The 19,660-nt window shown below is 36.8% G+C and overlaps 1 protein-coding gene across 2 annotated transcripts in view; it reads left to right on the top strand.

Moving 5' to 3' along the window:
- LOC122697767 overlaps positions 1–19,660 on the top strand; it is a 200,956-nt gene that overhangs the window by 80,538 nt on the left and 100,758 nt on the right. For both annotated transcript variants that reach the window (XM_043908759.1, XM_043908767.1), the window contains one exon: positions 19,223–19,466. In XM_043908759.1, the coding sequence (XP_043764694.1) occupies positions 19,249–19,466 (218 nt within the window). In that variant the 5' untranslated portion in view covers positions 19,223–19,248. The remainder of the gene's footprint in view (positions 1–19,222; positions 19,467–19,660) is intronic.

Here is a 19,660-nt window from a genome sequence, read left to right as displayed (position 1 = left end):
CATTCTGCAGTGGCCACATTTTCCAGCTTAGGAAATCATACAAGTTCAATAAGATCAAAGAAAAATTTCAATTTGCTAATAGTGGTTGTGGAGCTAGCTGCTTGCCAAATAGAACCTCCTTAACATTCATGACTCACCATTTTGGGGGAAATAGATAAAAATGTTGAGTGATGTGGTTGAATTGGATTCTGTAAAAAACATTCCAACAAATATAACTGATCTGAAAGAAGAGGTAATCTGCCTTCTTTAAGAACTGCATACTTTGATAAAGTTAAAATATCCACCAAAACTATTAGTGCATTGCAAACAATGGGAATACATGCAAAGAAATGTAAGCACATGGTACTTTTAATTTTTCTGTGGCCCCAGGGCACCGTTATCTGCTCTTTTCTGGGAAATCACTCATCATGTGGCTATCAGGAAAGAGAGCACTTCGGCCTCCTTTCTGGGAGAAATCCAATGCAGTATGGATATTAATTAAATTTATTAAACAAATAACACAGCGACTCAGGGAAGCAGGGGTCCATCTGCCAGTTCTGCAGACAGATCTCTGCAGAGACGCGAGCTGAATGGTAGTTAAAGCGAAGTTGCCGAGCTCAGCAGATGGGCTCTCGTCTCCAGTGGGGGAGATTTGGTGGCGGTCCAACAACTCTTTTCCCCCTCCAGGTTTTTGTTCCTTGCAACTGTGATTGAAGAAGCCCATCTCTGTCTTTTCCCAGCCTCGTGCCTCTCTCCCCCCACCCCACCCCCTTTGTTTATGTGAGCAATGTTTAAATCTGAGTGATTTGTTAGAGAGGCAAGTCCCGGCTGATCTAATTTTGTGTGTGTGCTGTAAAGCTCAAGCGGAAAATAATTAGGAAAATGTAATCCCATTGACTTTACACCCCACTTGTGTACATTACAGCAGCTCAGCCTCATGCCCTGGAATAAAGTCTCTGAACAGATTTGGATTTAGTAAGCATCCCTATTCGCTGCATTTGGAGGTTCTCATTATACTGAGGTTTAGATGCTTATTATTTTTGAACTTGTTCCTTAGATTACTTTTAGATCTATATGCCTTTTAAGCAATGCATTTTAAGGATTCTTGTTTAGTTTTTTTTCCTAATGTCTTCATATTCTGTTGGCAAGTATCTAGGTGCCTTAAATCCCAGTGTCTCCTTCACTTGCCATCTGGGATGAGATGTCATTGACAGTGTTGGATCAGCACATTTGTGATCTGCCGTGTCTTTTAGGAACTCACTTTCCTACCTCCCAACCCATCTCTTTCATCAAAAAGATGTTGAATTTGAAACTCTTCTGTAAGGAAGGACCACTTTGCTTTCAGCTGATTATAATTTTCCAGCATTTGGCATACTTTTTTTTTTGAATTTTAATGCTATAGTGTTAGATTCATGCAAATCATCTCTTATCCCCCATTCCTTATCACTACCTGAACCTTTGCAAAAATTATTTTCTAGAAGACTCTTTCTCCTGTCTCTGGCTGTCCCCTCACCTGGGATCAGTGCCTTTCACTGGGGAAGGAATTGGGGGTGGGGGAACCACATAAGCCCTGCTCAGCAGACTGTGAGCTCTATTGATGGCAAACTTTTGGACTAAATAGGTGCCACCTTGGGCTGAGTCCTGAAATGCCTTTGCCTTGGAGAGATAGGTCTGGTTCCAGCCAACCTGCCAGTGGGACGTATTTGCAGAGATAAAGGCACCTCTGTGGAGTAGAAATTCCTCCCATCAGAATGTGTTCCATCCCTCCCTACTAAACCCTCAATTTTCTGCCAGTAGAGATCTCAGCTGGTTACAGAAGCCATAGAGAAGAGTAGGTGAATCTGGGATCATGATTAATCCCCAGGTGTACTGACTTTTATGGGAATGTGGAGGTGAAACTCTTAATCCAGTTTGTAAGAAGAACCATTGAATGGATCCATTACCAACAGCAGAAAGAAGTCTTAGCTGGCCAAGCCCTTGTCCAACCAGGATGATCAGGTCCTTTCTGCTACATATGAAGCTGTTTGGCCAAGTCCATCCTTGAGGTTGATATTGGTCCAAATTTGTGCTTTTTGAACCCAACTTGAAAGTGGAATCTCAAGAGTTGCAATATTTTAGCTTCTGTTGTCAGCCTCTGCCCCTCACTGAGGTTCTAACTCTTCCTCAGGTCATAGTAGTATCAATAATATGAAGGCTTCCGTTACTATGGCAAATTGTTGGAATTAGGTGGAGATTTTTGTTTTTCGTTAGAGCCCTGCCAAGGGTTATTGTGAACTCCAAGAGTTACCGTTACAGCCCAGTCCTTTATGGAATTTAAAAAGGCTCAGCTCAAAAGATGGTCATGAAATAGCTGGTGAAATATGTTTGTTTACCAGTGAATTGTAGGTGAACTGCCAATTTATTTCTCTAATTTGTTGGAAGTCAAACCTGGCTCAGGGCAGGAAGAAGGCTCTACATTTTGAATTCATAGGCTATTTACCAGTGTCTGTTCTGCCTCTCCTTCCACCCTAGTGTACCTGGGCTAATTTTGTCCTCTGATTTAAATCGCAATCTAGTTGCTCTGGCATCTCAATTTAAGGGAAGATTGGACGTTGTTTTTCAAAGGGAATTGCGAGTGTTTTACTCTTGTCTGAAAACAGATTGTGGCTTCTTTCCCAAGGATAAGCTTAGAAATTACATATAAATCTCAGGGTTTCATTCTTAGCAAAATGTTTTCAACCCCCTTGTCCACACATTAGTATAAATGAATAAAACAGAGAAAAAGCCAGAAAACACCCTGACAGTGTGTGAATATTTCTGATCTGCTTCCCGAGCCTGCCAGCCTATTGAACACATTTTGTTTGCTCTACGGTTTCTAATTGCTTTATTGCAGATTTTGCAGGCAGCAGGACAGTTTGGGGCTAAATGCATAAAAAAGCTTTTGATTGGTAACTAAGTTAACATTTGTCTGCAAGGGACTGGAAAGTAGTTTTTAAAATGACAATTTATTTTAAAATTCTGACAAGGCCAGGTATTTTTCAGATTTTTAAAATTTGGATTTGATGTATTTTCTTCCAGGAGCTTGGGTATAAACTTTAAAAATATTCAGTCCAGAGTCTCCTCTGTTACTCCTTACTCTCACTCTTCTGATCTATATTTTGCAAAGGAACCATTTTTTGCGGGGGGGGGGAGTAACATCACCAACCTTACAGTAACTGTCTGCAGAATTAAATGCTGTGGCTCTTCAAAGCATGTGCTTCCCTGTCTAGGAGAGGAACCCCAGAGTGGTATCTTTGAGCAAATGTGAGTGAGTTCAGGCCTCAGAAGACATAGCCCAGATCCGGAGATAAAAACACGAGCTCATGGTCACTGTCATCCTTAACAATATCATATTCTATTTCCAGCGCTGTTTCTGGAGCTTTTCATGATGCTAGATATGATAAATATTGATTGTTGGTTAGATTTGCATTTGGTTTCCAGGAACCAAGCAAAATATTCCGGCACTTTTTGTTTTGGCCTCTGGCCATATGAGTCTTCTCAGGCCCAGAAATCCCTTGTCTTTGCAGTGCTTCAGAAAACTGCCTTCAGTTCTCCTCATCTTCTCTTCTGAGGTCAGGCTAGCATGATTCTTTTGTGCTCACTCTACAGAAAATTTAATTCAAATTCAGTGTCTTACAGTAGGAAAGAAATGTGTAAGACAGTGAGCCCACCTCCCTCCCAATGACAATCATGATGGAGGGGAACATGCTGTTTGTCCACTTGTAACAGCAGAGAGTTGACCCCCATATTGTAGCAGTTTTTTAAATGTCTTGGTGATTAGAAACCTTTTCTATATTCTAATAAGAAAAAATCTCTGTCTGAGAAAACCTAGAATTTGTTTCTAGAGGTGATGATAATAAAGTCACAATTCAACTCATTGGTGTCATGATTTCCTTTTCTACGTAGTATGTCTTAAAATATGCTTTCATTTAATGATAGCTAGCGAACAGTGTGCTTGCCTAGAGAATCCCAGGGATGGCAGAACCTGTTGGGCTGCCGTCTATGGGGTCGCACAGTCGGACACGACTGAAGCGACTTAGCAGCAGCAGCAGCAGCGAACGTTGCTGGGCACTTACTATGTGCCAATTCCTGCTGCAAGTGCTTCACATATATCATGCTATTTAATCTTCAAGATATTTGATATTCTCATCTTAAAGATGAGGAAATTGGTGCTAGGGGATGTAAAATACTTGCCCAAAGTTTAATCTTAGTTATCTAAATGAATCTAAAGTCAGTAAATACAAACAGAAGTAAATGAAAGAATGAACTTGCTAAGCAGTGTCCAGATGACCCCAAAGTAGAAGAATAACATTTAATTGGTGTCTAGTTCTGACCCTATTGGAATTAATTTTTACTGATGTGAATGCCCTTGGATGTATTAATATTTGCTAATAATCTCTTACTAGCTGCATGGCCTTTAATACATTGCTTAACCTGTCTTGAGTCTCACTTTCTGGTTATAAGGATGTCAGTAGCTACTGTCTAGGATTGTTGGAGAATTAAGTGAAATAGTCCATGAAAGAGTGTCACATAGTTCTTGGAATTTAGTAAGCATTCATTAATGGTTGACCATTAACCTTTTATATTAATGGAAAGGAATGAGGTACTTGGATCAGACCTGATAAGTATGTAAACATTGATGGTTTCATTTGCTTTAGATAAAGTCAGAGTAACGTGAATATGGCCCATTCCATTACTTAATAAGCTGGTAAACTTTTCCTTTGTGCCAAATAGTACTAATGGAAATATAATATTGAATTACAGAAAAAATGTGGTTTTCTGGTGAGCCATAATGACCAAGTGCACCATGTACTGCATTTCTCTTACATGCTGACACTTTGAAATAAAGTCAAATAAAGAGAGCTGGTTACGCTGAGATGATAATAACAAAGTCAAGGTTGTAGGTTTGATGCCTGATATAAACCAGTTAGTGTGATATAAGGAAATGGTCTGCCTTTTTGTTCCAGACAATGCTGGAATATTGAAAATGACATAGGATGAAATGGAAGAAAGGTGGCTCCTCATCCCTGGAAAGGTCCTTGAGACTCAAGTTTTATAGGTTTGTTTGTATCAGCAGAATTTTTGAATCCTAATGATGTGTTATGCCCTGTGCTGAGTGCTTTTTATCTATCGTCTTATTAAGTGTAGTATCAAAACAGCAATGTAGGTATTCTTTCCCCAAACATTAATCATTTATGAATCTTAGAGAAGTGAGGCATCTTGTCCAGTTTCCCTTGAAGAGCAAGTGGTGGAGTTGGAACTTGATCTTGGTTTTTCCACCCTCAATTCTTGACCTCCAAGCTATGCATTTTTGCTTCAAGGTGGTTATATGGTGTTTACAGCTTTGTTAACGAAAGCCATTTGACTTCTTTCTGAACATAAGATGTGTTTTTGCTTAGTACTCTAAACGTCTAAAGGCTATGAAATGCTAGCAAAATCATGAAGGTGACTCTGACAACCATCCACTGAACAAGCTTAGTGCTAGATTATTCTCTCATTAACCTATTTTTGCTCATTAAACCTTTAAAAAGTTTCATATATTCATTTAACTACTGACTTCATAGACAGGGTAAGAAGAAGTGACATATTTAAGTAATTCACTTTACTTACTCCTCTTTGTAATGTTTTGCCTTGAAATTTGCATACAATATGCATAATTCATGTGTCATAGAGTTAAAATAATTTCTAAAGTTTCTAGTTTCAGGTAAGTATACCTTATAGTAAAAAGTCAGTTTAAAAAATCAGTGAAATGATTATTTGAGTCATAACCAGATATCAGATACCCGAAGACACCCAGATTACTGTAGTTAAAATATTTCCTGAAGCAAAAATCAAGCATTTTAGGAACGGGATTAATTCTGTTAGACTCATTCAAAATAATGTTTCAGCAGAGTAATACTCGGTGGTTCAAAAAGCCCAAAACATCTGATATTTCTAAAACTCTTGGGCATAAATCTGGGCTCTAAATTGGCTTGATTCTTATATGATCACTTTCCTTCATGTTATTCCCTGGTCCTTGACAGGCTCCAACCCTGACCAGGTATTATCTCCTTGTTGGTTTTTGGTTTCACAGAGGATTAGATGAAATTGAATGAATTGCTTATGCAAATTTATCAGCACTTCCCAAAAAAGAGAGCACCCCCACCCCCAACACATACCCATTGGTTGATAAATTTAGCAACTATTCTTAGTAATTGACAGAAAAACTTTATATAATGGGCTAAAAAGTAGCCTTTGTTTACTTAAACAGTATTCAACCTTAGTAAAAACACTGCTGGGCCCCTTTAAAATTTTTTTTGGTCAGATTTTTAATTCAACTATAAAAACAATTCAAGTGAGAAACTTCAGTGCATTGATTTTGTTCTTTGAGTCATGGCACTGTAATTAGCTGAGTTGCGTTTTAAATGCAGCACAAGAACATCTTTCTTGTCTGTTTATGTCAGAAAAAAACGGCTAATGAGCACTTATCAAAAAGATGAACATTTTTTCATTAGATTAAGTAAAATCAAAACAGATTTATAATGTACTATTATGTTTCAGCTTGGAATCAATTGAGTCAAATAGCTAATATCTTCACAGCTTCCTGAGAATTTCTTTGCATGGCAGGATTCTCCTCCCCCACACATTTAGACTTGAGCAAAGTGCCCATTTGTGATAACTTTCTTTGTGGAGTCAAGACACTTTCCCAAAGGATTTAGAATTCCATTAATATTATTTGGAAAATCTGAATATTTGTGAAGCAGTTGTCAAAATTGATTTCCTTTAGATTATGCCAGTATGCTTTGCTACTTAATGATATAGTTCTTTAAAATTGTTTTAGGAAATGATTTCCTTCTACTTTCTCTTAGTGGTCAGTCAAAATGCCAACTGATACTCAGTACCATGCAGAGCACTCTTCAGATTTTTGTATTGCTTAAGTGGATGAATTTTGGCCTGTGTGTTACGAAGAGAAACAGATGTTGCAGGTTGATTCCTTAAGAAAGTTTCACATAAAGATGTGCAAGTAAAGAAACTTCTCTTTTTAAATGTCACTTGGATGGCAGTTTATTTTCAGGTCATCAAAGATTCTAAGTAATTTCTTGCTTCTACTGCTGCTGCTGCTGCCTTGCTTCAGTTGTGTCCGATTCTGTGCGACCCCATAGACGGCAGCCCACCAGGCTCCTCTGTCGCTGGGGTTCTCCAGGCAAGAACACTGGAGTGGGTTGCCATTTCCTTCTCCATGCTTTCTACTAAGTGACAGTTAAAGTCCATTTTTATCATTGCCTGCTTGCAGCTGTGTAATTATGTGCATATCCACAAAACAATCTATATAATAAGGCATTAAGTGAATAAAGAAGAATCTTGACTCCCTTAAGTTTTATGAGTTTGCATGAAGGTGAATGGACAAGAGATAGATTCCTTGTATACATAAAAAGGAAAAATAAATTGTTTTGGACACTAGAGACTTAATTTAGAGTAATGATGTAATTTTTGTTCACATTGCACTCTTTTTTGGAACAAATTTTGAAAAGTGATAGTGTTAGTTCCTCAGTCATGTCTGACTCTCTGTAACCCGTGGACTGTAACCCACCAGGCCCCTCTGTCCATGGGATTTCCTAGGCAAGAATACTAGAGTAGATAACCATTCGCTTCTCTGGGAATCTTCCTGACTTAGGGATCAAACCCAGGTCTCCTGCATTGCAGGCAGATTATTTACTGCCTGAGCCACCAGCTGCTACCATGCTGATGCCATAAGCATAACACCTTTATAGATGAAAGAAGCTTGATGAATTTCTATAAAGTCATGTACTCGTGTAAATGCCACCCCAGACCAAGGTGTAGAACATTATTAACCCCACAGAAGCCTTCTTTATGTCCCTTCCCTGTCATTATCCCTTGTCCCAAAGTAACCATCATTCTGATTTCTATCATTGATTGTTCTATCATTGATGAAGACTGTTTCTGATGTTTTGGGAGTTTACATACCAGGAATCATACAGTGGCTACTCTTTTCTGTCTGGCTCCTTTCACACAAAATTATGCCTGTGAGATTTATTAATGTGATTGTATGTAGCAGAAAGTCACTTTTCAAGGCTGTATAGTATTCTGTTATATGTGTATTTGCCTTTTATTTATCCATTGTACTACTGATGAATACTTGTGTTGTTTTAAGTTTGGGTCTGTTATGAGCAGCACTGCTAAGGATGTCCCTGTATGTGTTTTTTTTGGGGACATATGTAAGCATTTTTGCAAACTATATAACAAGGGGTGGAACTGCTGGGTCATAATATATCAAGTTGTACACTTTCAGTAAATACTGTGAAATAGATTGCTAAATTCTATTAATATCTACCAGTTTATACTTCCACCAGCAGAGTATTAAAGTTCCAGTTGCTCCACATCCTCACCAACAAAATTAACTTTTAGCCATTATGAGGGGTTTAGAAGTGAAATAACTGTGGTTTTAATTTACATTTTCTTCATGGCTCATACTCATACCCTGGTGGCTCAGATGGTAAAGGGTCTGCCTGCATTGCAGGAGACCCAGCTTTGATCTCTGGGTCAAGAAGATCCCCTGGAGAAAGAAATGGCAACCCACTCCAGTATTCTTGTCTGGAAAATCTCATGGATGGAAGAGCCTAGTGGGCTGTAGTCCATGGAGTCGCAAAGAGTTGGACACAACTGAGCGACTTCACTTTCTTTTCTTCTTGATGGGTAATGAATGATATTTAGTATCATTAATTATATTTATTGGCCAGTTGAGTATCCTCTTTCATCATGTGCCCATTCAAGTCTTTAACTTTTTCTTTTTAAATTTGGGTTGTGTAATTCTTTTCCATTGATTTGTAGGGGTTCTCTATATATTTGGGGTATTAGTTCTTTTTGGATATATGTATTATATAACTTACTGGTGTCATTTGATAAACACAAGTTCTTAATTTTAATTTAAAAGAAGTTAAACTTATTAATCATTTCTTTTATAATAAGTGACTTTTGTATCCTTTTGTATTAAGAGATTATTCTGCTTACCCCAATGTTAAAAACATAGTCTATAATACTTTCTAGAAACTTTATTGTTTTTTCTTTTACATCTAAATCAATAAATCATATAGAATTATGTGCATGTTTTGAGATGGGATAAAGTTTCATTATAAAATACAAGTTACTAAAAATATTATCCTTTCCCCATTGCATTTCAGTGGCGCCTTTTTCATAAATTATTTGGTCTTGTAAAGATAGCCTGTTTCCCAGACCCACTGTTCTATTTCATCAATATGTTTGTACATCCTGTGCCAATACCACTGTTTCGATTAGGCTATACTTTATAATTAAAGTCTTGATATTTGATAATGTAAATTCTTCAACTTTATTCTTTTTCATGTTTGTTTTGACTACTCTGTCTTTTACAGTTCTGTGTAAAATGTCTGATCAGTTTATTAGTTTTCATAGAAAAGCCAGCTGGGATTTTGATTAGAATTTATTTGAACTTAAATAGATCAATGGGGGGAGACCCTCCCAATACTTGGTCTTCCAGTCCACAGTTATGATATATCCCTCCATTTATGTCATTCTTAATTTCTCCTGGCAGTGTTTCATAGTTTTCAGTATATAGGTCTTGGGCAGTTTTTAATACTTCTGTTTCTAGGTTTCTGGTATTTATCATTTTGATGATAAAAAGTGCTGCACTCAATATGCCAGCAAATTTGGAAAACTCAGCAGTGGCCACAGGACTGGAAAAGGTCAGTTTTCATTCCCATCCCAAAGAAAGGCAATGCCAAAGAATGCTCAAACTACTGCACAGTTGCACTCATCTCACACGCTAGTAAAGTAATGCTCAAAATTCTCCAAGCCAGGCTTCAGCAATACACGAACCGTGAACTTCCAGACGTTGAAGCTGGTTTTAGAAAGGCAGAGGAACCAGAGATAAAATTGCCAACATCTGCTGGATCATCGAAAAAGCAAGAGAGTTTCAGAAAAACATTGATTTCTGCTTTATTGACTATGCCAAAGCCTTTGACTGTGTGGATCACAAGAAACTGTGGAAAATTCTGAAGAAGATGGGCATACCAGGCCACCTGACCTGCCTCTTGAGAAACCTGTATGTAGGTCAGGAAGCAACAGTTAGAACTGGATGGACATGGAACAACAGACTGGTTCCAAATAGGAAAAGGAGTACGTCAAGGCTGTATATTGTCACCCTACTTATTTAACTTACATGCAGAGTACATCATGAGAAATGCTGGGCTGGAGGAAGCACAAGCTGGAATCAAGATTGCTGGGAGAAATATCAATAACCTCAGATAGGCAGATGACACCACCTTTGTGTCAGAAAGTGAAGAAGAACTAAAGAGCCTCTTGATGAAAGTGAAAGAGGAGAGTGAAAAAGTTGGCTTAAAACTCAACATTCAGAAAACTAAGATCATGGCATCTGGTCCCATCACTTCATGGCAAATATATGGGGAAACAGTGGCTGACTTTATTTTTTGGGGCTCCATAATCACTGCAGATAGTGATTGCAGCCATGAAATTAAAAGACGCTTGCTCCTTGGAAGGAAAGTTATGACCAACGTAGACAGCTTATTAAAAAGCAGAGACATTACTTTGTCAACAAAGCTCCATCTAGTCAAAGCTATGGTTTTCCAGTAGTCATGTATGGTTGTGAGAGTTGGACTCTAAAGAAAGCTGACCGCCGAAGAATTGATGCTTTTGAACTGTGGTGTTGGAGAAGACTCTTGAGAGTCCCTTGGACTGCAAGGAGATCCAACCAGTCCATCCTAAAGGAGATCAGTCCTGGGTGTTCATTGGAAGGACTGATGTTGAAGCTGAAACTCCAATACTTTGGCCACCTGATGCAAAGAGCTGACTCATTTGAAAAGACCCTGATGCTTGGAAAGATTGAGGGCAGGAGGAGAAGGGGATGATAGAAGATGAGATGGTTGGATGGCATCACCGACTCGATGGACGTGGGTTTGGGTGGACTCCGGGAGTTGGTGATGGACAGGGAGGCCTGGCGTGCTGCAGTCCATGGGGATGCAAAGAGTCGGACACGACTGAGCAACTGAACTGAACTTACTGATTCTTAGGTAGTATATGTTTTACTAATAAAAATGGTATTGTTTTAGATTTTCCTTTTCCAGTTGTTTAGTGTTAATATCTAGAAACATAATTGACTTTTAAGTATGATTTAAAGGGACTTTGCTAAATTCACTTTTTAATCCTTAATAGATTATTCTGAATATGTTAGGTGTGTACTCATATCATCTTTGAACAATGGTGATTTTTTTCCTAAAAACTTTTATTTTTTTTCCCTTGGACCACAATATAATATTTAATAAAAATGATCACAGTCATTCTGATTTTATTCCCAATTTCAATGGTAAAACTTTCACTATTTTACCATTAATATACTTAATGTAAATTTAAAAAAAGATATTCTTTATTAGTTAAGGCAGTTTCTTTTATTCCTACTTTGTTAGGATTTTAATATGAATTGGCATTGAATTTCATCAAGTGCTTTTTTTCATGTATTAGTGACAATATAACTTTTGTTATTTATTTAGTTAATGGGAGTAAATTATATTGATGGATTTTCAAGTTTTTTTTTTTTTTTTTGAGGATTTTCATGTGTCTTTTTATTTTTTTTAAATTTTTTTTCAAGTTTTTATTTTTATTTTATTTTATTTTATTTTTTTTAATTTTTTTTCCAGTGGGTTTTGTCATACATTGATATGAATCAGCCTAGTATTATAAATTAAGTTAGTTGAGATCTATTCTCTTTTATGTCCCCAGTTTTGACATGCCAATATTTAATTTCATTTTGCCAAATTATTGCATCTATGTTCATAAGAGAGGTTGGCTTATACTTTTCCTTTCTTGTAGTACTTTTTCTTCGTTGGTATGTTTTGGTATCAAGGCTGTATAGGCCTCATAAAATGTGTTCAGAAGTGAATTCATTTTATCTGTTCTTTGGAATAATTTGTATAACAGTGGTATTAGTTCATGAAATAAAGAACTTACTGATGAAGCCATTTGGTCCTAAACTTTTCTTTGTGGACAGGCTTTTAATTATAGATGCATATTTGAATGGATATAAGGCTATTTGAATTTTCTATTTCTTCTTGTGTCAGTTTTGGTAAGTTAGTATCTTAAAAAATGAATTATCCATTTCACCTAAATTATCAAATTTTTTGATCTAAAGATATTTATAGCATCTTATCTTTTTAATACCTGTGAGATCTGTAGTGATGTCCCTTTTTCATTTCTTATATTGATAGTTTGTACCCTCTTTTCTCTTTATACTCTTACTATATTTTTAAATCAATTTTGTTTTATTTTCTCAAAGAACAAACTTTTAGCTTTATTATATTTTCTGCTGTAGTGATTGACAAAATATGGCCCATGAGTCAAATATAACCCATTACCTGTTTTGTAAACGTAGTTTTGTTGAAACACAGCTGTGTCCATTCATTTTGTATTGACTACGCCTGCTTTGCATTACAGTGGCAGAGATGAGTAGTTGTAACATATGGCCCACAAAATTTAAAATGTTTACCATTTGTACTTTACAGAAAAAGACTTCTCTACTGTGGTGTTTGTTTGTTTTGTTTTGTTTTGTTCTTTTTGGTCTATTTTATTGCCTTTTGTTCTTATCTTCATTATTATTCTTGTACTTTCTTTGAGTTCAATTTGCTCCTCTTTTTAAGGTTATTGAGATGGATCCTTAGATCACTCCTTTTCATCCTTAGATTTTCACTTAACTATTGTGTTTTCTCTAGCTACATGTTAGGTATATCCCATAAGTTTTTATATGTCATATTTTTATTACCATTCTGTTGAAAATGTTTTCTTATTTTCCATTGTGATTTCCTATTTAACTTTATTTATCATCTGGCCTTTGGGGATTTTTAAAATTGTGTTTTTGTTGTGGTTATTGTTATTGATTTTTAGATTAATTCCACTGTGGTCAGAGAACATACTCTGATTTTAATTCTTTAAAATTTTTTGAGACTTGTTTTATGTCCTAGTATATGTTTTATTTTGGTAACTTCTATATGTACCTGAGAATAATGTGTATTCTCCAATCAGTGGGTCCCGTGTTAAGTTTTTAATCATGTTCAATTTTCTATAGATTAATGTATTTTCTGCTACTTCTTTGAGCTATTGAGAGAGGTGTGTTAGAGCTACACATTGCAAGTGGGAATATGTTTATTAGTCCTGTAGTTTTGTTAGTTTTTACTATATTTGAGGCTATGTTATGAAATCTTCAGGTTGAATTGATCTGTTTATCTTTACCAAAATTTCTCTTTTGTGTGTAGTAATACTTCTTGCCTTAAAATCCATTTTGTCTGTCGTTAGTATATCTACATCACCCTTTTTTCTTGTTTATGTTTGTATGTTTTCTATCATTTTACTACTGAGTTTTCTTTTCCTTGTATTTAAGTTGTGTCTATTATAAATAACATGTAGTTGTGTTTTAAAAATATCCATTCTTAGGGTCTATGCCTATTATTTGGAGTACTTCATTGCAATTCATGTAATTACTGCTAATTTTTATTCTTGTCTATTTACTATCTTACAGTTTTTTTTTTTTTTTTTTTTTTGTCTCAATGTGTTTTTGGTCCTCTCGTCTGACATATGGCTTTCTTTTGGCTTTGAAAAGTATCTTTATTGTTTAGTTTTCCCTTTGTTAATTAAATATTCTTTTTCTGATTATCCTAGAGATTATACCATGCTTCCTTGACTTATAGTCAATCTTAAATTAGGATTACTTATATATTCTACTAGATTCACCAATATTTTACATTTTTTCCTCATTTACTTTATCATCTTCTCCTTCATGCCCGTGTATTATCCCCCTACATACTCAACACACACACAGTATTCTTTCTGAACCATTTGGCAAGATGTTGCAGATGTCATACTTCTTTATTTTAAAATTCTTCAGTTTGTATCTACTAAAAACAAGGAATTTATCTTATGTAACTAAAGTACAACTTCAAAATTAGAAAATTTAGTATTGATACAATACTGTTATCTGATCTACAATCTAAATTAAAATTTTGTCAATTATTCCAATAATTTCCCTTATAGCAGAATCTTTTTCCCAGTTAAGTATGTAATCTAGGATTATTGCATTTAGTTGTCATGGTTGTTTAATCTCCTTTAATTGAAACAATTCTTCTCCCTTTGTCTTTCATGATCTTGATATTTTTGAAGAGTACAAGCAAGCACTTTGTAGAATTTTTAAATCTTGGTTTCTCTGGTGTTTCATTATGATTAGATTCAGGTATTTTACAATGCAATAACATTGTAAAATAACACAAAAGTGATGTTGTGTCCTTCTCAGGCCATTGTATCAGGAGGCATTTGATGTTCATTTGATTCAGTATTAGTGATACTAACTTTGACAACTTGCGTAAGGAGATGTCTTACCAGTATGAGCCATCATAAACTTAATACTGTTAATTTGTAATGAATAAGTAATTTGTGGGGAACTATTTTGAGACCGTGGAAATTATCTGCTTCTCACCAAACTTGTACCCAGTATACTTTATCATCCATCAGTGATTGTTGACTGAATCAGTTATTCCTATGGTATTTGCAAAATGATGATTTTTCTAACTCCATTATCCTTTCTACATTTATGACTCAGCATACTGATGTAAGGGGTAACTTTCTTTTACCGCTATTTATTAATTTGGTAGACTTAAGAATTGTTATTTAATTCAAAATGTTATAATCCGTTGATCTTGTTTTAATTTGATACTCAGATATTTCAGATTTGGCCATTGGGAACCCACTCAAACAAGTTCCCATGAACTTTTGACTTGCTCATCATTCTTTGTACATTTCATTACTTTCTGGCACAGTGAGATATTCCAGGATCATCTTTTACTTTATCTACCCTAGCATTGTAATCAATTGTTTCTTTTAAGGAGCCCTGGTTCCTTTCTCTGGAGGTAGGTATTTAGAAACTTAGATCTGGGAACTTCCTTGGTGGTCCAGTGGTTAAGACGCCGTGCTTCCAATGCAGGGGATAAGAGTTCAATCCCTGGTTGGGAAACTAAGATTCCACATGCTGTGTGGTGTGACCAAAAAAAAGAAAAAGAGTCTAGACACCAAGTGAAGTGAAAGTCACTCAGTTGTGTCTGACTCTGCAACCCTACAACTATGCAGTTCTTGTAATTCTCGAGGCCAGAATAGTGGAGTGGGTAGCCTTTCCCTTCTCCAGGGGATCTTCCCAAACCAGGGATCAAACCCAGGTCTCCCGCATTGCAGGCAGATTCTTTACCAGCTGAGCCACAAGGGAAGCAGACACCAAGTGTGCCGATTTTCTACTGCAGTAGAAAATGTACTATATTATATCTAGTCTCAGCTGGATTAGGAAATCTCTATCTCTGCCTCTAACCATGGAGTTCATATTGATGATCCCAGATCTAATCGAACACCAGAATGTTCACTTTAGTCTTTTTCCTTTCTATATTTGTAAGCCCTTTTTACAAGTGACGAATCTGGCTCAGATTATTCTCAGTATATTTTACTCACTTGCCTAGGCTTAGATTCACAGAGAGTATTTTAGATTTGCTACCCCTACCACTATAAAAAATCATGCTGATTAACCAGTGTTCAATGCATATAAAAAGATTTTTGTTTCCAAACTGAGAGTATATAATTAAAACTCTGCATTCAAAAGTAATTATTTTTCCCTTCAGTGTGATTATTGTTATTCATATGAATTTTAGTTAGGCTCATTTATTTCTGTTTGTATTCCATTTTTGGTTTCTTTCCCCTCCATCATTGTTAATTTAACATCATCATCATCCTTATTTTGTATGAGTATATAAAGCATTAGCATGCTTCCAAAACTCAAAATTACACAAAAATCTATATTCAGAGGAGTATTACTTCCCCTTTCCCACCCCATGCACCTTAATGCACCCTTGTAAATTTCTGGTTCATCCTTCCTGGATTTGTTTTTTAAAATAAAAGTAAATACATTTTTATTATCTTATTTCCTCTTCTTTCTTGCACAAAAGTATCATTCTGTATATGCCCTTTTGCACTTTGGTTTTGATGATTTTTTTTTTTTTTTTCGGCTGCTCTGGGTATTTCATTGCAGCATGTGTGCTTGGTTTGCCCCCTGGCATGGGGGCTCTTAGTTCCCCAAGCAGACATTGAACTTGTGTCCCTTTCATTGGAAGGTGGATTCTTAACCACTGGACAACCAGGTTAAAAACTACTGCTTTTATTGATAGACAACAAATATATTCTGTCAATCACTCCATATCATGTCTTATTTAGTTTTTATTTACAGTTACGTAGTATATACTATTGGGGCTTCCCTTGTGGTTCAGCCGGTGAAGAATCTGCCTGCAATACGGGAGACCTGGGTTCGATCCCTGGGTTGGGAAGATCCCCTGGAGCAGGGAAAGGCTACCCACTCCAGTATTCTGGTCTAAAGAATTCCGTGGACTGTACAGTCCATGGGGTCCCAAAGAGTTGGACAAGACTGGGCGACTTTCACTTTCAGTATACTACTGTGCGAATATACCATAGTTCATTCAACCAATCTCTTATGTGTATGTGTTTTTTTTTTTAATGTGTGTTTTTTCACAATATCTTTTAGTTACAAATAATGTCCTTCGTTCATATGTTTTCGTTTTTTTTTTTTTTACATTCTTGAAGGTGTATTTTCAAGGAAAATTATTAGATGCAATTTAAAAGGTAAGCTTACTTGTGGTTTTGTTAGATATTGTCAAATTCTCCTCCCATAAAGGTGTGGGAGACATTCCCACCAGCGATGTATAAAAGTCTCTTTCCTCATGGCTATGTCAACAGAATGTGCTATCAAGCTTTGTAATTTTCACCAAATCTAATAATTGAGAAATGGTATCTCAGCACAGGTATAATTTCTATTATAACTAAAGTTGTCCATCTTTTCATATGTTTGAAAGTCATTTAAAATCTTTATCTGTGAATTATCTGTGACTTTTGCTTATTTTTGTATTGGGTTTTTGACATTTCTCCCCTTCAGGTTTAGAATTCTTTATGTGTTGGCATGGATGTTAGCCTTTTATCTCTGATGTATGTTAATCATAGCTATTTTGAAATCTGTGTGAGTCTGTGGGACTGTTTCTATTTTATTAAAATTAATTCTTCTGTTCCTTTTTGCTAGTAGACTTGGTATTTTTTTTTTTTTTTAGACTTGGTATTTTTGAGTGAAGGCCAGTCTTTGTGTATAAAATGATGATGTACAGGCTCTGGAGGGTGGTGTTTCCCTTCAGAGATGATTTCATTTTCTACTAGCTGACAGATGATATATGGGTAGATAATCTTGATCAAGGCTTGTCAATGTAAGGCTTGCCTTCATTCTAAGGGAGTAATACTTCTTGGGTTGAAACTGAAAGTCTAGTCTTCGCCCTCCCTTGTCAGCCCCGAAAGCTCATTTTTGGGTCCTCGGTGTAATGAGACTCTCGTCTCCTCCGGAGACGTTAGCCATACACAGTTGCCTCAGCTAGTTGCTCTCTTTTCTCTAAGCATGTGCAGCTTGAGAGTCAGCAAAGGCCCTGAGGGGAATTTGCTCACTTTCTCCAGGGTCTTGGCCTTTCAATTTTTGTTAACTCTTCCACCACAGCGAGACTACTTACTGCAAACTCTAGCTTGCTGTTATTTCTTCAGCCTTTATTCCCCAATGTGGCAAATTAGCAAATGCCCTGATGAGAAACAGCAGTGTACAGGGGTGCAGCCTGGAGAGTCCTGCTGCCTTGATTTTTCTCTTCAAACCTCCACACAGCTTTGCTTGTGTGTCTCATCTAGTTCCTGTAGTTGTTCTCAGAGGGGTTATTCTGATACTGGTTATTCCATCATAGATGGTTGCAGCAGTCATCTTTCCACTGAGCACATCTCTTTAAATTTGTATAGAAATGAGAAAACACAGTCAAATTGATAAAATATTTAAAAATTGACAAGGAAATTGGCCTGCTTGTACACTGCTGTGGAGGATATAAATTGGTACCACCTTTCTGGAGGGCATTAACTTATATCAAAATCCTTAACAATGTACTCTTTGACCCAGTAATTCTGCTTCTAAGTATTTATCCTAAGAAGATAATCACAGATGTGTGTGAAGGTTTATTTACAAAGATTCCAATCCCAGTTAACAAACTTGGAATCAAAATCCTCAGTTTGCAACAAAAGAATATTTGATAAATTGTGGTGCTTCTATACAATGGAATGTAACAGAATCCAGCATTGCAAGTGACAGAAGAGAATGTTTAAGCATATTTATTACTCTCTCCTAGAGGAGGGCATGGCAACCCACTCTCCTTGCCTGGAGAATCCCCATGGACAGAGGAGCCTGGCGGGCTATAGTCCATGGGCTGCAAAGAGCCGTAGATGACTGAGCGACTAAGTACAGCGCAGCATAGACACTCTCTATGTAACATTAGCGAGTATTGTTAAGCACAGGCGATTACAAAGCAACGTGAGCAGTATGATCCTGTTTAAGAATGTGTATGCAGATATATGACAGGAGTAATGCACATGGAAGTGTTAATAGCTGGTATTGTTGGGTTTTTTCCTCCTTTGTTTGTGCGTCATCTAAAAATTTTCCATAGTACGTTACTTTTGTTCTAAAGGAAAATTAATGCCCTTAAAAGAAAAACCCGGGACTTCCCTGGTAGTCAGGTGGTTAAAACTTGGTGCTCCCAACGCAGAGTGCACAGGTTCAATCCCTGGTCAGGGAACTAAGATCCCACATGCCAAAAAAAAAAAAAATAAATAAATAAATAAATAAAAGAAAAAACCCTTACAGTTGATAGGCCCAACTGATAATATTTTCTAGTAAACATTTTATTTTATACTGGTTGCCTAAGCTCTGTCTTTATGCCCTTAGTGATGGTACAGATTTTGTCAGAAACAGTGCCCACCTTGAAATACTTTGTGGAGTAGAGCACCTCCATAGAAATGTACTTTAAATTCTTACTGGTCAAATTCAAACAAAGGCTTCACCTGTTTCTGTCAGTGTGTGTCAAAATCTTTTAAATAAGGAATCCTTTTTAAAAAGTCAGTAGGTTTGTGGTAAGGACCTGGATTATCAGGGAAGATTTATTTCCTAGCCAAAGAAAAAAAAAAGTCTAATTTCCTTTTGGAACCAATGGTCAAGATTTAATGCAGTTGCCTTTGTAAAACTAACATCAAGATTTCTGAAGACCATTCTCATCCTCTGTTGCTTTTTTTCTTGAAGGTACTGTCCAAGGCAGCAGCCCCAGTATGACCTCTTGGGTTTCAAGGCTGCTTCCTCGGAATGGCCGTTCCTTGGCTACAGCATCAGAGAACCAGCGAGCTGAGGATCGCCATCGGCACCAGGAGGCCTATGGGTACTTCTTGCCCATCCAGACGAGGTGGCAGGACAATGACCAGTACGGCCACGTGAACAATGTCGTGTACTACAGCTACTTTGACACGATTATCAACCAGTATTTGATCAGGTAGGTGCGGGCTCTTCAGCCCCCATCCTCATGTCACCTTTCTGGCGTGCTCTGGTGGGGGCAAGTGCAGGGCATTCTGGGAGGAGATGCCCATTTTCCTCTAGTGTTTTTGCTGGTATGGCTCCTTTGTTGAGCCAACTTGAAGTCAGGTTATTCTGGAGAACAGCTGGACCAATAGGTGAGTGAGGAGGACA

Source organism: Cervus elaphus, chromosome 1 (genome assembly GCF_910594005.1).
Source record: "Cervus elaphus chromosome 1, mCerEla1.1, whole genome shotgun sequence".
Taxonomy (NCBI): Eukaryota; Metazoa; Chordata; class Mammalia; order Artiodactyla; family Cervidae; genus Cervus; species Cervus elaphus.
The sequence above is the reverse complement of the archived record's forward strand: the minus strand, read 5'-3'. Positions and strand labels throughout refer to the sequence as shown.